Source organism: Diceros bicornis, chromosome 19 (genome assembly GCF_020826845.1).
Source record: "Diceros bicornis minor isolate mBicDic1 chromosome 19, mDicBic1.mat.cur, whole genome shotgun sequence".
Lineage (NCBI taxonomy): Eukaryota > Metazoa > Chordata > Mammalia > Perissodactyla > Rhinocerotidae > Diceros > Diceros bicornis.
The window spans coordinates 6,929,033-6,944,333 of record NC_080758.1 but is presented as its reverse complement, the minus strand read 5'-3'; the positions used below and the strand labels follow the sequence as shown (position 1 = coordinate 6,944,333).

The following is a 15,301-nucleotide window of genomic DNA, read 5'->3' as shown; positions in this document are numbered from 1 at the left end:
ACGCTTGAGTCACGTCCAGGGCAGAGACGGCGCGCAGGCGCACTTGCCCCGTAAGGCCCCGGAAGTGGTGGAGCCAACGGCCCGCCAGACCCCTGGCCGTGCTACCGCCCTTGGTGCTCTCCGGAATCCGACATTTGTCTGTGCGACAGCAGCCCCTTGGCGTCAAGGTTGTCGCGTAGAAGATAAATTCAGAGGAGGTGAACAAACCTCTCGAACGCGCTAGTAGGTAAGATGGCGAGAAGAGCAGGGGAGAGTGGTGCCGATCGATAGCGCAGCGTTCGGCGCGTCTTCCTGCGCGCGTGCGCAGTGAACGTGCGCTCGGAGTGATCGATCGGGCAGGAGTCGCGCATCCATTTTTCTGGAGAGAGCGAGAGACCAGGAGAGCTGGATTAGCGGGTACAGGGGGCCCGGGATACGTGGCGGGGGTGGCTGGTGCGGCTGGTGCGGTGGGCTGGGCTTTCAGGAAGGCTAGGGGCGAGGCGGGAAAGGTCGATAGCGAGCGGGGCGGCGTGTGCCGAGTCGCCGGGCTGGGCTTGCACCCGCCTCGTTTTCCTCAAAGGCCTGGTCCCTTCCCTCCCTCCCTCCTTAGTTCGCCCCTGCGCCGGGATGGTAGCGGAGCGGGCGGTGAGGGGGCGCCTGCGCTCTCGCCCTGGTCCCCCTTCCAACTCCTCTAACAGTCCTGGGTCGGGCTCTTCCTGTCCCCGGGCCTCAGAGGTCTCACCTGCAAGTTGGCGCTGGTAACTAGGCTCTAACCAGCCCAGCGAGCGAACGTTCTAGGGGAGTTGAGAAGCGGGGCGTGTCCTCTCTTTTCTTCATCTCTTTGTATACCCCCGTGATGCTCCTGGCGTGAATGAAGAGACAGGCTGGAATAGTGGTTAAGCTCTGGGCTCTGGTGTGGGCAGTCCTGGCGGCCACTTGAACCTTTGGCGACTTAGCCACATTTTACTTTTCACTGGGATTCCTAACCCCTTTGAGCCGGTTTCATAATCTCCATTGTGTCCTCGTATTGTCTACGCAAGCATAGATTTATATACGTTTGCTTTTACATGTACTTAAATACATTTAATGATTTCATTCGGTGAGCTAATGCTTATAAAGTGCTTTGCACGGTGTCTGGCAACTGCTTAATAAATGTTAGCTATTATTAACACCCACCAGTACAGCCCGGTAAGAAGGGCGGCTCTGGGGTCAAGTAGCCTGGATTAGGATTCAGGCTCTGCCGTTTATAAGCTGTTTCATCCTGAGTTGAGTTAACCTCTCTGGACCTCAGGTTGTCTGTCTCTAAAATAGGATTAGATGAGGATTGAATGAGGTAATGCATATTAGCTGCTTACACGGTATATGTTATATACTGTACGGAATGTCTAATAAATTTTAGCTAGTTTTAAGTTTTTGAGGAGCACTGCAGGTAGTGGTTAGGAACGAGACAGTCTTTAGAGTCAAACCTCCTGTGTTCTAGTCCTGGTTCCTCCAGGCGCTAGTTGTGAGACCATGGGCAAGTTATTTCCCCTCCTCATCTGTTAACAAGATTACAGGACCTCCTTTATAAGATGGTGTTGCCGGTTAGGTGAGATAAAACATGATAAACGCTCAGTGAATGTTAGCTGTTCTTAGGATCAGCAGCCTCAGTAATTCTCCAGAGGGAGTTGTGTACTTAGAAAACGTGGTTCCCCACCCCTTTCCTCTAACACCCTCACCTCCCCCGCTTTCAGAATCGCCCCTGTAAAGTACAGCAGTACCAGGAGGTACTGATGTTGGTGTTCACTCCCTCCTCTTCTTTCTCATATTCATCTCTCTCCTGTACTCTGCCTTTCAGTTTTCTTCTCTGCCACAACTTTTATTCTTTATTGCTGTCCCTAGGCTCCTGCAGTCTTCTGATCTGTCCGTATGTACACATACATAAAGACATTAATTTTTGATAATCAGATTTTCTATCCATGTCCACCAATTGCAGTTTTGTTTTGTTTTTTTTTGGCATAAACCAGAAACCATCATCTACAGTTTTCTGTTTCACTTTCTAAGACTGAGGGAGAACTTAGACACTTGTAAATCGATCTAAGAGCACAATCCTTCAGATTTTTGCATTTTTTTCCATTTTTTAAAGCTATCTTGGCCATATCCTACTTGCCAGTATTTTATTAAACAGTTCACTTTTGAATCTTTGAAAGCATTCAGCTTCATTGTTTTCATAGCATAATAGCTGTTTTGTGCTCATGTGAAGCTCGGTTACTTTAAAACATGTTTTAAGAATGAACATAACTGGTATTAGTAAACATAGAGCTCAGCTGGTGTAAACAATACTGTCCAGACATCGACAATAGCAGCTGTCTTACCTATTGCAAACACCAGTCACTGTTTTATTAACAGAAGAAATGGAAGATTCTCGGATAGCAATAAAGAATAAAAATTGCAAGTGAGTAGTTCGGCATAGAAGAAAAGTTGATGAAGAGACATTCTGCTGTAAATATCAGCAAACATGATTTGAATAATTTCTTTCTGCCACTATGCTCAATGCAGCGTCTTGTTTAACCTTCACTAACTTATTTAACAGATGAGGAACTTGATCTTAGAGAAACGAAGTCACTGACCAAAGATGTTGCAGCTGGTAGAGCTGGGATTTAAGCCTACAAGTGGGACCAGATTCCTGTGTTGCTTCTGTGGTTTGCTAGTGCCTCTGCCCTTCACCGGCCACCTGTTTTCTCTTCTTGCAGCTGGCAGGCAAATTGTCTTCCTGTTCCTCAAGATGTACAGAACCAAAGTGGGCTTGAAGGACCGCCAGCAGCTCTACAAGCTGATCATTAGCCAGCTGCTCTATGACGGCTACATCAGCATTGCCAATGGCCTCATCAATGAAATCAAGCCTCAGTCTGTCTGTGCGCCCTCAGAGCAGCTCCTGCATCTCATCAAACTAGGTAGCTTGTGAATGCAAATTCCTTGACCCCATGACAAGGTTTCAGATGTTTTCACACGTCAGAATTTTTCGAAATTATTTCTTTAGTTTTAGCCTTTAGTATGTATCAAGTACAGTGCTAGATATTGAAGGAGTAAGCAAAGTACAGATTATAAAGATTTCGAGCTGGTTCTAGCCTCAGGATCTTTATACGAATTATCTGAAGCATTCTGTCATTGTATTGACTTTCTTCAAGTTTCAGCTCAAATGTCATCTCAGAGTCCTCTTCACTTCTAAAATAACCCGACTATCTTCCACATAACTCTCCAGTTACTCTAAGACAATAATCCCATTTTCTTCATAACAGAATCAGTGTCTGAAATTTTCTTTATTGTTTTGGGTTGTTTTCCACACAGTCCACACCTCCCCAAAAAAAGACTGCAGGCTCAATAAAGATCAGGACCTTGTCTTGTTCAGAAGTATATCCTGGTGCTTACCTGGGTCACAGAAAGCACTCAGTAAAGTATAAAAGTACCGAAGATGTTTATACCCTTTGACTTGGCAATGCTAGTTGTGAGAATTTGTCCTGAGGATATAAAATGAATATAACTGAAATGCCTAACAATGGGGAATTAGTTATGAATGTTCTTATATCCATAAAATTAGATCCAACAACATGATGTAGATGAACATTTATTATGCTGGCCAGATGTTTATTGTGTATGATTAAGTGAAAAAGTAAGTCACAACATGTTATGTAGTGTAATTCTATTTTTCTATTTCTGTTAAGTGAAACAACTGTATGCATGGAGAAAAGTCTAGAAGAATTCATACCGCCATGTTAACAGTAATAATCTCTGGGTGATATAGAATGAGGACATTTTAATTTTTTCTTCTCTATTTTTAATTTTTGTTATACTAATAAACATTGTTTATATATGAAGTTATTTTTAAATTTAAAGTGCATATTCTTGGTAAACTTGAGTTTATTTAGATAACATTCTTTCAAATACATTTCACTGGTGTTAATGCTGACACTATATCTGACTTAATGAGCTTCAGAGCTGCTACTCACAGGTCTCAGCAGTAAAAATATTAAAATCCAGAATGGGAAAAAATGGACAATTTAACTACAGAACTGCTTTTTTTTTTGAGTTTCTGTAGTTGTGGTTAAAGTAGAAAGTTTTGGAGGCAAAAATCAGGGGAGATGACTTGACCTATTGGAGCCTAACCTTCCACAACCCATATTGCCTTACAGTGTGTGTCACTGTGCATGCGCCCAGGTCGTTACACATAATTGTTTACAATATTAAGTGTCCTGCAGCTCCAAGAAATAGTAAGTTCACATTGGCAAACATCTTGCCCAGTGTGGATCCAGAACTTTGTCTTGGCCTTTTAAAATAGCGTTTTTTATGCCCTTCATTTTTCTTCCTTTCAGGAATGGAAAATGATGATACTGCAGTTCAGTATGCAATTGGTCGTTCAGATACAGTTGCCCCTGGCACAGGAATTGACCTGGAATTTGATGCAGATGTCCAGACTATGTCCCCAGAGGCTTCAGAGTACGAGACATGTTATGTCACATCCCATAAAGGACCATGCCGGGTGGCTACCTATAGCAGAGATGGACAGTTAATAGCTACTGGATCTGCTGATGCTTCCATAAAGATACTTGACACAGAAAGAATGTTGGCCAAAAGTGCCATGCCAATAGAGGTAAAAAATCCCAGTTACATACTTCCTGTTTGCCTTTGGTTGTTCATTCTTAGAAGAATGAGAGAATAGTTGAAACCGGCTTTAACTTAGCATGGTTGTAGGTTGTGTGCTTTGAGTCAAACAGATTTTGCACTTTGAGCATCTCTTCTTTTCTTGTTGGCCTAGGTCATGATGAATGAGACTGCACAACAGAATATGGAAAACCACCCAGTGATTCGAACTCTTTATGACCATGTGGATGAAGTCACGTGTCTCGCTTTCCACCCAACAGAACAGATCCTTGCCTCTGGTTCAAGAGATTATACTCTTAAATTATTTGATTATTCCAAACCATCTGCAAAAAGAGCCTTCAAATACATTCAGGTTAGGAATGTTTGGAAAGGAGCTGTACGTTTTTTTTCTGAAATACAGTGAGCTATTGTATGAGTATCCTCTTTTTAAAAGTAATCTCTGTGAGCGTCCTGTAAAACAAGAGTACAGCAGCAAGGGTGCATGCCGCAGATAGCACCTGGATCAGTTTTTGTTGGCATGCGGTTCATGTGCTGTCATGCACCCCCTTCCTCTGGCTCGTCAGGAATACTGCTGGGCACAGCTCGTGTGACAAGGGTTCAGAATCCACATCACTCTTTAAAGGTTGCTGATCCCTGTTTGAAGACAGAACACAACCAACTTCACTAAAGTATAACTTAAGGGAATCAAAAAATTACTCAGTTGAAACTATCAGGTGTTTACTGGAAAAGTGACATTTGGTGTACCCTATTTTGAATATGCAGTTCAGAAATACTAATGTTTTAGAAGTGGCTTCCTTTTAATAATTTAATTTTTTACTCAATATTTGAAGCCCTGGGACAAATTAAAGAAGCTGTTCCGATGTACAGGTTGTGTTTATCTTCATTAATCGTGTGTGAATGTATCATGGATTGATAATATTCCGTTTTGAGTTCACTCTGTTCATTTGCAAATAATGAAGCTCACTTTTATGGTTTTGGGAATAATCTCACCATTAAAGGGACTCCTAAGTCCCTTCTTTGGTGGCGCTATTTGGCACTATTTGGAGAGTTTTGGAAATCTCTGTTCAAATGATACATTGATATAGTCCAGAATATTCTTTTTTCCTTTTCGTGCCTGTACAATATCTGATCATTGGTTTATGGATTCTTTGCATCAGCCAAATATTTTCCACAGTTCCTCTGGATTTAATTGTTCACCAGTTGGTCACCTAACGTTAATGTCTCTGTCCTAATAGGAAGCTGAGATGTTACGCTCCATCTCTTTTCATCCTTCTGGAGACTTTATACTTGTCGGGACTCAGCATCCTACTCTTCGGCTTTATGATATCAACACATTTCAGTGTTTTGTCTCTTGCAATCCTCAAGATCAACACACCGATGCTATATGTTCTGTTAATTACAATCCTAGTGCCAATATGTATGTAACTGGTAGCAAGGACGGCTGCATCAAATTATGGGACGGTGTTTCAAATCGATGCATCACAACTTTTGAGAAAGCACATGATGGTGCTGAAGTTTGTTCTGCCATTTTTTCCAAAAATTCTAAATACATTCTCTCAAGTGGAAAAGACTCTGTAGCTAAACTTTGGGAAATTTCAACAGGACGCACGCTGGTCAGATACACGGGTAAGTGAGAAATTGATATTACTTAACATTTCTGTAGCATGAGGCAGGGCTGGAAATAGAACTACAGTTTCTTAGCTTTGCTCTTCTCAATACGTAACAGCTTTAACTAGATCTGATTCCATGAAAGTAACGTTTGAGAACCTGGTGGTCCATTTGTAGACCCCTGGCTTGCCCTTTTCCCACAAAAACATGAAAGCAGTCCAGAGAAAAGCCTCAGTTAGTGGATCTCAGTAAGTGTACGCATTCAGGAAAGAGGGGCAGAGAGAGAGGATCTTGGCCCATTTCTGAGCGCGCAGAGGTAGCACCCAGAGACCACAGTGTTCTGAACCTGGGTATGTAGTGGGCCCTTCAGACAGAAAAACAAAAGTTCGTCACATTTTCCCATTAATTCATGTTGGTCTCTAATTGGTAACAGTTATGCCTGTGAGCTCTGTTTATGATAAGATCTATTTAAATTTATCATATCACTAGTGGTCAGTATTCAAGTCTAGTTATTTGGTAGTGAATATTGTTAAAATATTGTGTCTCCTTTTTCTGTCCCTTGCAGCAGCAAAGGCTGGTGTTTGCTGGAGAACCTCCAGGAGACTTCAGCTAGTTTCCTCTGTTTTGAGATGTTTGTGTCATGCACTAAAACCAGCACGACCGTAACTTAAAAATTCACAAGAAAGCAATACTGTTTTTTTAATAATTTTATTTATTTATTTTCCCCCCAAAGCCCCAGTAGATAGCTGTACGTCATAGCTGCACATCCTTCTAGTTGCTGTACGTGGGACACGACCTCAGCATGGCCGGAGAAGCGGTGCGTCAGTGCACGCCCGGTATCCGGGCCCCGGGCCGCCAGCAGCCGAGCGCGTGCACTTAACCGCTAAGCCACGGGGCCGGCCCTAAAGCAATACTGTTCTAAGGGGCTCTCCTATGGTGTTACTAAGCAAGCATTTTAGAGAAGAAAATTGAAAAGTTGCTGACATTTGAGCCACTAGGGTGCAGCATAACCTACCTTAGATTTATCATTGTAACCAAAGTTTGCTCCAGCCATCTCTGGCTTCTGGTGTAGATGGTACAACTGGCAAGTCTTGGGAAGACTCATTTTTATCATAATTCTTGGGGACTTCGCTGAAACACTTACTTTTGTATGAAGCTATTTTGAAAAAAATCTCTAATTAGTACTATTGAAGGACGGTGCTTGTTCCAAGAAGAAGATACAAAAATAATCAAAGTGAAAATGGGAAAGCTTTTTCCCTCTTCAGAAGTAACAACCACCGCTTGAGTGTGACAAAACTGGAAGGGTACACACCAGACTGCTGACGAGAATTTACTATATTTGTTTTGTCTTATGAATGTTGCGGACGTTTTATGGTTGTATGTAGTTGATTGGTTTCTTTTGGTGGAGAATTGAGATTTAATTTTAAAATGAGATAATACTGAATTTATATGCAAATTCCCTTTTTTCTAATTCGCAGATTAACACTGCTTCATGTCAGCACATTTAGATCTGTTTACAGTTTTAATATTTAGTTAGAATTCAACAGGCTCTTAAAATAATGAAGGAAAAGGAAGAATTATCAAGTAAACATTAGAAATTTTGATGTTAAAAATTAATTTAAGGGGCCGGCCCAGTGGCACAAGTGGTTCAAGTGCGTGCACTCCGCTGTGGCAGTCGGGGGTTCGCTGGTTTGGATCCTGGGTGCGCACCGACGCACCGCTTGGCAAGCCATGCTGTGGTGGCATCCCATATAAAGTGGAGGAAGATGGGCATGGATGTTAGCCCAGGGCCAGTCTTCCTCAACAAAAAAGAGGAGGATTGGCAGGTATCAGCTCAGGGCCGATCTTCCTCACAGAAAAATAAATAAATAAATAAATAAAAATTAATTTAAAACACCAAACAAGGGGCCGGACCAGTGGCGTAGTGGTTAAGTGCATGCGCTCCATTTTTGCGGCCCAGGGTTTGCAGGTTCGGATCCCAGTCGCTCACCGACGCACTGCTTGTCGAAGCCATGCTGTGGTGGCATCCCATATAAAGTAGAGGAAGATGGGCACGGATGTTAGCCCAGGGTCAATCCTCCTCAGGGAGGATTGGCATCGGATGTTAGCTCCGGGCTAATCTTCCCAGAAAAAGAAAAAAAAAAAAAACACTAAAATATTTTAAATGCTGGACTAGGAGAAAAATATTCATAGCATATGTAACAGAGATGTGTCAGACATTGGTCAGTGAACCCAAGAAAAGATAGATGACCAACCTCACTATAAACCTAAGAAATGAAAATAGAAGGATGTTTGTGCTCATCGGATTTTTGTGCTCATCGGATTTTAGAAATTTAAAAAATTGATATTATCTAGTAGTGATAAACGTTTAAGGAAACCACATATTTTATTATTAGGAGTGTTGATTGGTAAAATATTTCTGAAGGGCAGTCGGTGTTAACTATCAAAATTTTAAGTATATATATTTTTGACCCACTATATTCACACTTGGAAATTCACCCTAAAAAGATTCTTGGGCAAACATGCACATGCACACGTAAAAGCATGTCCATCCCAGCATTATCTGGAGGAGTGGAAAGTTAGAGACAGCATAAATGTCCACCAAGAAGCATTGAATAAATCATTGTTGTGCATCCTTTAACAGCATGCAGCCTTTAAAAGTACTCATAGTGGGGCTGGCCTGGTGGCGTAGCAGTTAAGTTCGTGCACCTTGCTTCGGTGGCCCAGAGTTCACAGGTTCAGATCCCAGGCACGGACCTACTCACTGCTTATCAAGCCATGCTGTGGTGGCATCCCATATAAAGTAGAGGAGGATGGGCACAGATGTTAGCCCAGGGCCAATCTTCATCAGCAAAAAGAGGAGGATTGGCAACAGATGTTAGCTTAGGGCTAATCTTCCTCCAAAAAAAAAAAATAGTAATATTTGTTAAGCACTTGTACTGCGAAGCTGGATGTGTGTTATCCCTTGTTTTAATCCCCACAACAATCTATGGGTAGGTGCTGTAATTATCCCCGTGGAACAGAGGAAAAAATTAAGGCTTGGGGGTGTTAAGTAATTTGTCCAAGGTCATGTTGCTAATAAGTGTTGAATCCAGATCTGATACCAAAGTTTGTATTTTTATCCATTAGGTTTTATCTTTTTAGAGATCTCCACTACATAGTATTGACTAAAAACAGCATATGATGTATGATCTGATTTATATAGTATACAATTGAGTGTACAACACATGGAGATATTTGGAAGGGTTATTCATCAAAATATTGACTCAGTGTAAAGTTATCAGGCAGTTTTTATTTTTTATACTTTAAATAGTACTTTAAACGTAAGATACTTTTTTTTCCCCATGGTCAGAAAAAAGCATAAAGCTTCCTTTTGGAGAGCGGATGTTCATACATCCCAGTAATTCCATTCCTAAGAATTTAATCCTAAGGAAGTAATGTGTTCTGTGCAAAAAATGTTTATCACAGCATTACTTTCAATTGAATACAAACTAAATGCCTTGCGGGAAAAGAATTATTAAATAAGTAATGGTGCTTCCAAACAATGAGATACTTTGCAGCCAGTAAAAAACATGGAGAGGCGTACCCAACGTAAAGTTGGCTCAGACTGATAGAAAAGACATGTAACGTGGCACCAGTTTTGTATTTTTTTGAAAAGGTGTTTTTATACCTGGAAGTACATCAGAACGTTAACAGAGTTGCCTTAGGTGTTGTGCCCAGGGGTGATTTTCTTTTTCATACATTTTTAGAGTTTCCAAAATTGCACAATAACTGTGTATTACTTCAATGATTTTAAAATGCTGTTTCACATCGACAGGATTAATAACAAAAGTAGAACAGTCTGGGGTCTAAGAGGGTCTGAACTTGGAAAGCTAGCCCTGGTGCGCAGGCTCTTAACCTCTCAATCTCTGCGCAGGCGCTGGCTTGAGCGGGCGGCAGGTGCACCGGACGCAGGCCGTCTTCAACCACACAGAGGACTATGTGCTGCTGCCTGACGAGAGGACCATCAGTCTCTGCTGCTGGGACTCGAGGACGGCCGAGCGCCGAAACCTGCTCTCCCTGGGCCACAACAACATTGTGCGCTGTATCGTGCACTCGCCCACCAACCCCGGCTTTATGACGTGCAGCGACGACTTCAGGGCACGGTTTTGGTACCGGAGGTCAACCACGGACTAGGACCACCTGATTGAATAGGGTTCTTTTCTTGGGGGCTCTGCTCCTCCTTGCCCTTGTGCCCGTCACCAGCTTCAGTAGTAAGTCATTGTACCAACTGTGGCAGGTGTGCTGCCGCCTCCACATCCTTCTCGGATTTGTACAAAAGAATCTTTTCTTACCTTGATGTAGAATCATGGTGGAAAAAGTTGGAAACACAGATCTGTGTGGTGGTTCTGCATTCACTGATTATTACAGTGTGATTTTCATCGGTTTTGTAAATACAGGACTTGCCATTTCTCTTGACTCTCGCGATCATTTGAAGAAGGGTAGAGTATTCAAGTACTTGTCTGGATCTCGAGTGGATCTGTCATGAGGAATTTTCCTTTGGTTATTTTGTCAACTTTCATGCCTATTCTGCATCTTCTTTGTACTTTTCCTTTCAAAATGCATTTGGCAATAAGTAGGCATACAGCTCTGAGAATCAAGAGTTTTGTGCCATATTAAAACTATTTTAGAGAATTTATCAATTCTCTCCTAAAATGACATTCTGATAATAAAGCTCAGATCTGCAACTTTAGTGTTATACATTTTTCACTTCGGTAAAATTAATGCCCGGTTTTTCCTGAAGATTGGTGGGAGATATATCTTTCATCATATCGCCTGTGTTATATCCAATCTAATCAAAATTAGGCGAACCCATTACTGTTCTCAGGTGTTGCTTATCTTCATGAATGATTAATATCAATTAAATTTATTGTTATGTAATTTTAAATCTTATTTTTCAGTTCTCTTCATGAACTTTAACTGCTCATCGTGGATGCACATGGCAACTGTGTTCTCAGAAGATTTTTTGCAATTAACCAACTGATAACGAGTTTTCTTTTTCTTGAAACTTTAGAAGTGACACTATTTCTCTGGGTTCAGCTCTAGCTGAGTCAGAGAACCCTGAACTCCTCACATAAAGATAAACTTTGGTTTATATTTATCCCCAAATACAAATACCTCATGATCTGGGTAGGAATGCCTAGAAATGTAATCCAGGATCTTTTGATAAAAATATTAAATAGATTAAAGTTAAAGTAATTGTTTTATGTTTTAGGAGCTTTAAAGTCTTCTGAAGTTTATTGCATAAAAATTCTGCTTTAATCATCATCCTTGAGGATCATTTTAACTCTTTGGTCCATAAAAGCATTTTAAGCATTCTTAATGTGTTAAATCACGGGGTTTTAGTTCAGATTTCCAAAGAGCTATATATTTCGGTCCATAGTGAGTTTAAATTTATTTTTATTTTGTGTCCTGATTCTCCAGTATTTAAGCTTGTCCACCTGTGGGTGCTGCTTTTGTAAGGCTAAAAGAAATCTACTAAATAGGAACAAGGATAACCAGTTCTACCAAAAAAAATTACCACCAAAACTCCCCACTTCTTTTTCTGACCTTTTTTTTTTGCTTTCAACCTTTGAAACTATAAAGCAGAGATTTAACGGCTTGGTCTGGCACAGAAGTCGTTTTGTGGAATGACCACACTGCGCTCCTGATCTGAGTTCCATTGGATGTTTTCACTGCATGAACTAAAATAATAATGTCTCCTTTTTCCAGTTTTTGGAATAATCTCAGCAATAGGTCTGTAGTTTAAGGACTTCTGCTTACAAGATCAAGATAGTTTTGTGTGTTTCCAAAATAGACTTCTTTTATTTTTATTTTTTTTCTTTTACAAATCACATTAATGTTTTGAACTGGTGTAAATACCAGGAATATTACAGGGACCTGGTATCCGCACATCATTGATGTACCGCTCTACACCCTGGCGTTTAAATGGTGAATAATATCCAGTCAGGATAAGAACTTAGAACTTCTGTGTAATTTTTTAAAGATGCGTGATTTCTAAAATAAACTTTTTGTATATAACGATAATTTAAAGCTAGTTCATTTTTTTGGGAGCTTGCTTTGAATGTTTCCGTATTTGAACATGAGTTCTCAAACAGTTATGACTTTGGACTGGTACTTTTCACAGTTTCTGATCATTCAGGGAAAACTACCTTTTGCCTTAAACTATGGTTTCCCTTAGGAAGGGCAGTGTTGGGGGAGAGGAGAGTCCAGTCTCAGCTCTGTTACTGACTTGTTAAGTAGCAGGGCAAGTCGTTTCTCCATGGGACTACAGCTTCCTTCTCTGTGATTAAAGAGCTTACTCAAAATCAGCCCCCCAACATGCGCTTCCATCAGTAAAGCTCTTTTTTTTTTTTTTTTAAACACATCATGATATAGAGAGATTTGGGAGAAGGGGGAGGCATTTACTTTTAGGGGAGAGGTTTCTGTTTCTGAAAATACAGCAGACCAGATATTCTGCGAACCCTGTCAGTACAGACCTAGATAGAATTTATTTTTAATCTCCAAATAGGTAGTTGAGCTAGCAGGAAAGTGAGGGAATTCCTGAGAGGCAAAAACGACCAGGAAGCACAAATCCAGAGGATTGACAGTGACAGAGCCGCTGGGTGCGCTGAGGACATTTGTCAATCTCTTGAAGCCTAGTGATATCTGAGCTCTGAGTCTTCACAGGATGGGGACTTTTATCAAGATCCAGAAAACCCAAAACCTAAAAGGTGCCCCCCTCAGTGAAAGGATGCACTGGACAAAAACCCTGCCTCAGAGGAAGAGAGAAGGCACCTGCCTGGCTCTGTGGGCTCAGGTTTGCAGGGAGGGGTCTTCCCTGAGAGTTCGCATCCAAGCTGCTCCTCAAGTAAGGCTGGAATAGTTCACACTGCTTGTGTGGCTTAGAGAACTGAAAGCAGCTCCAGTTGGCAGTGGCCACGAGTGCCTGACACGCAGCACAGATTCCCCGGGAAGAGCACATCTTCGCTCGCAGATGAAAGCTCCGAGAACCGGCGGGTCACGATCAAATGCACGGGGCAACAGCTCCATGAGGACCAGCAGAAACGTCCGTGAAGGTTCTTAGCCACCTTTTGGCAAATTCACTCCACTTTCTGGCTGCTCGCTGCACAATGACTGCTTGCCTGCGGCATTTCTGCCCTGGTATTGCTCTCCCTGTCAACATTCAGCCCTTTCTTCCAGCTTTATGCCCACTGTACACCCACAGCGTTTCCTTTGCATCTTTTTTTTCAAGTCTTGCTCTGATTCCTTTTCCCTCTCAATTTTGGGATCAAAATTCAGGTTATTAAACTGAGTTGTCACTAATAATTACAGTAGCTGCAGAATCCTAGTACTCCTATATTATCCCAACGTTAGAGTATTTAGATGAATTTATTGGCAATTTATGAAATTCTACTTTGACCAGAAAAGCTATTTTTGAGTTATCTTGAAGAGGTTAAAATCTGCCAGATTAATCAAATGATTTTAAAGCATTGCAGTCTGAAATTTCCTGCCATGCCATTAACGTTTTGGGCCTTCTAAGTCTGGTGTTCGGCTGTCCTTTAATAAGTCAAGTACTGAGCACCCGGTGATTGAGTGCTACCCCTCAAGGAGCTTGATCGCTCAAGTCCACATGAAAACAGTACAAAAGCGTAACGAAAGCAATCTGCCTGCCTGCACATTTGTTGCGAGCGATAGAAGTGAACACAATAGGTTCTGAAAAGAATTAATCCAAAATACTGTTCTTCGTAGCATATTTATCAAGAGAAGGGGGAAAATTACCTCATTAGAGTCGCCCCAACTCGGTTCTCTTAAACTCTAGCTGTCTCAACCTTCAGTTGGCGGGATGTTACGAAAGCCACCCAATTTCCTGGAATAATCAACTCTTGCAATATTTGTACACGTAAGAGACTCATTTGCCTTAAGAAGTAAATATGAGTGGATTGCAACAAAATAGCTAGGCCTTTCATGCAGAAAAATCATAGCAGGATCAAACACCAGAGAGTCAAGCCCCTCATTCCCAAAATACTGCACTAGGAATCTATGTAGGAGTGAATCTGTTTAATTTCAGGGCCAAATCCTATCACTTTTGTGTCTTAGTTTTGTTTTTTGGTTTAGATTGCTTTTTTTCAAGTGTATACAAAAGTCAACAATACAATAGAAACAATGGTTGCCAAGGGTTTGGGAGAGGGGAATGAAGAGTGACTGCTAATGGGTATGGGGTTTCTTTTCGGGGCGATGTTCGGAAATTAGATAGTGGTGATGGTTGCACAACTCTGTGACTAAATGAAAAAACACTAAATTGTACTCCTTAAAAGGGTGAATTTTGTGGTATGTGAATTATATCTTAATAAAGCTGGTTTTTTTAGTTCACTGTCAACAGTATAGTACAATGAATGCTCATGTACCCATCACTCAGACGCCCCAATTTTCAACTCATGGCCAATCTTTTTATCTATACCTCTATCCACTTTCCCCTTTCTTGAATGATTTTGAAGCAAATCTCAAATTTTATCTGTAAATATTTCAGTATATATCTCTGAGAGAGAAGGACTTTTTAAAACACAATCATAATATCATTACATCCAAGTATATATATATGGAGGCATCAAATTTAGGTCTCATAGGTTCCCACTCTGGAAACATGAACCTCAGCCTTAGCTCAACAGTGCTTGCATCTTCCTCCTCTGAGATGCTGCCTATCCCGTGCCCACCAACACAGAGGAACGGGTAGAGCCAGCAGAAAGCAGGAGCGAAGAGGCACACCCAAGAAAAATGTCCAGATTCGCATTTAACAACACGAAAATCGTCTGCTATCTCGTAGTGCCCTTTGCCTTACAAATATCACTAGCTATATGCGTTGCAGTAGAGCCATTGTGATGATTTGTCTTATCTGGAAAGACTAATAGGATAAAATACTTCTGTTAGTCCAGGCTGTCATTCATAACCTCAGCCTCTATGACTCATTGCTCTTCATATGAATCTGCTTATTTTCCTTAAATGGAGCTTGCTAATTTCATTTTTTTTTTTTTCATGGTGTGGCAGCCAGGAACAAGCT

The 15,301-nt window shown here is 41.4% G+C and overlaps 1 protein-coding gene across 2 annotated transcripts; it reads left to right on the top strand.

Annotated features, from left to right (window-relative positions):
- The first annotated feature begins 63 nt into the window (after nt 1-63).
- On the top strand, nt 64-12,291 carry CSTF1 (cleavage stimulation factor subunit 1). Of its 2 annotated transcripts, none has more exons than XM_058562436.1 (6): nt 64-226; nt 2,712-2,912; nt 4,329-4,606; nt 4,772-4,969; nt 5,853-6,243; nt 10,142-12,291. In XM_058562436.1, the coding sequence occupies exons 2-6, from the start codon at nt 2,744-2,746 to the stop codon at nt 10,399-10,401; spliced, it is 1,296 nt and encodes a 431-aa protein (XP_058418419.1). In that variant the 5' UTR covers nt 64-226; nt 2,712-2,743; the 3' UTR covers nt 10,402-12,291. The 2 variants fall into 2 exon arrangements, with proteins under 2 accessions (XP_058418419.1, XP_058418420.1); XM_058562437.1 differs by lacking the exon at nt 64-226 and adding an exon at nt 265-396.
- Nucleotides 12,292-15,301: the final 3,010 nt, after the last annotated feature.

Coding starts and splice junctions, on each gene's coding strand:
- CSTF1 (XM_058562436.1), top strand. CDS start 2,744: ATGTACAGAACCAAAGTGGGCTTGAAGGACCGCCAGCAGCTCTACAAG. Junction 4,970..5,852: donor GAGCCTTCAAATACATTCAG/GTTAGGAATGTT, acceptor CTGTCCTAATAG/GAAGCTGAGATGTTACGCTC. Junction 6,244..10,141: donor CACGCTGGTCAGATACACGG/GTAAGTGAGAAA, acceptor ATCTCTGCGCAG/GCGCTGGCTTGAGCGGGCGG.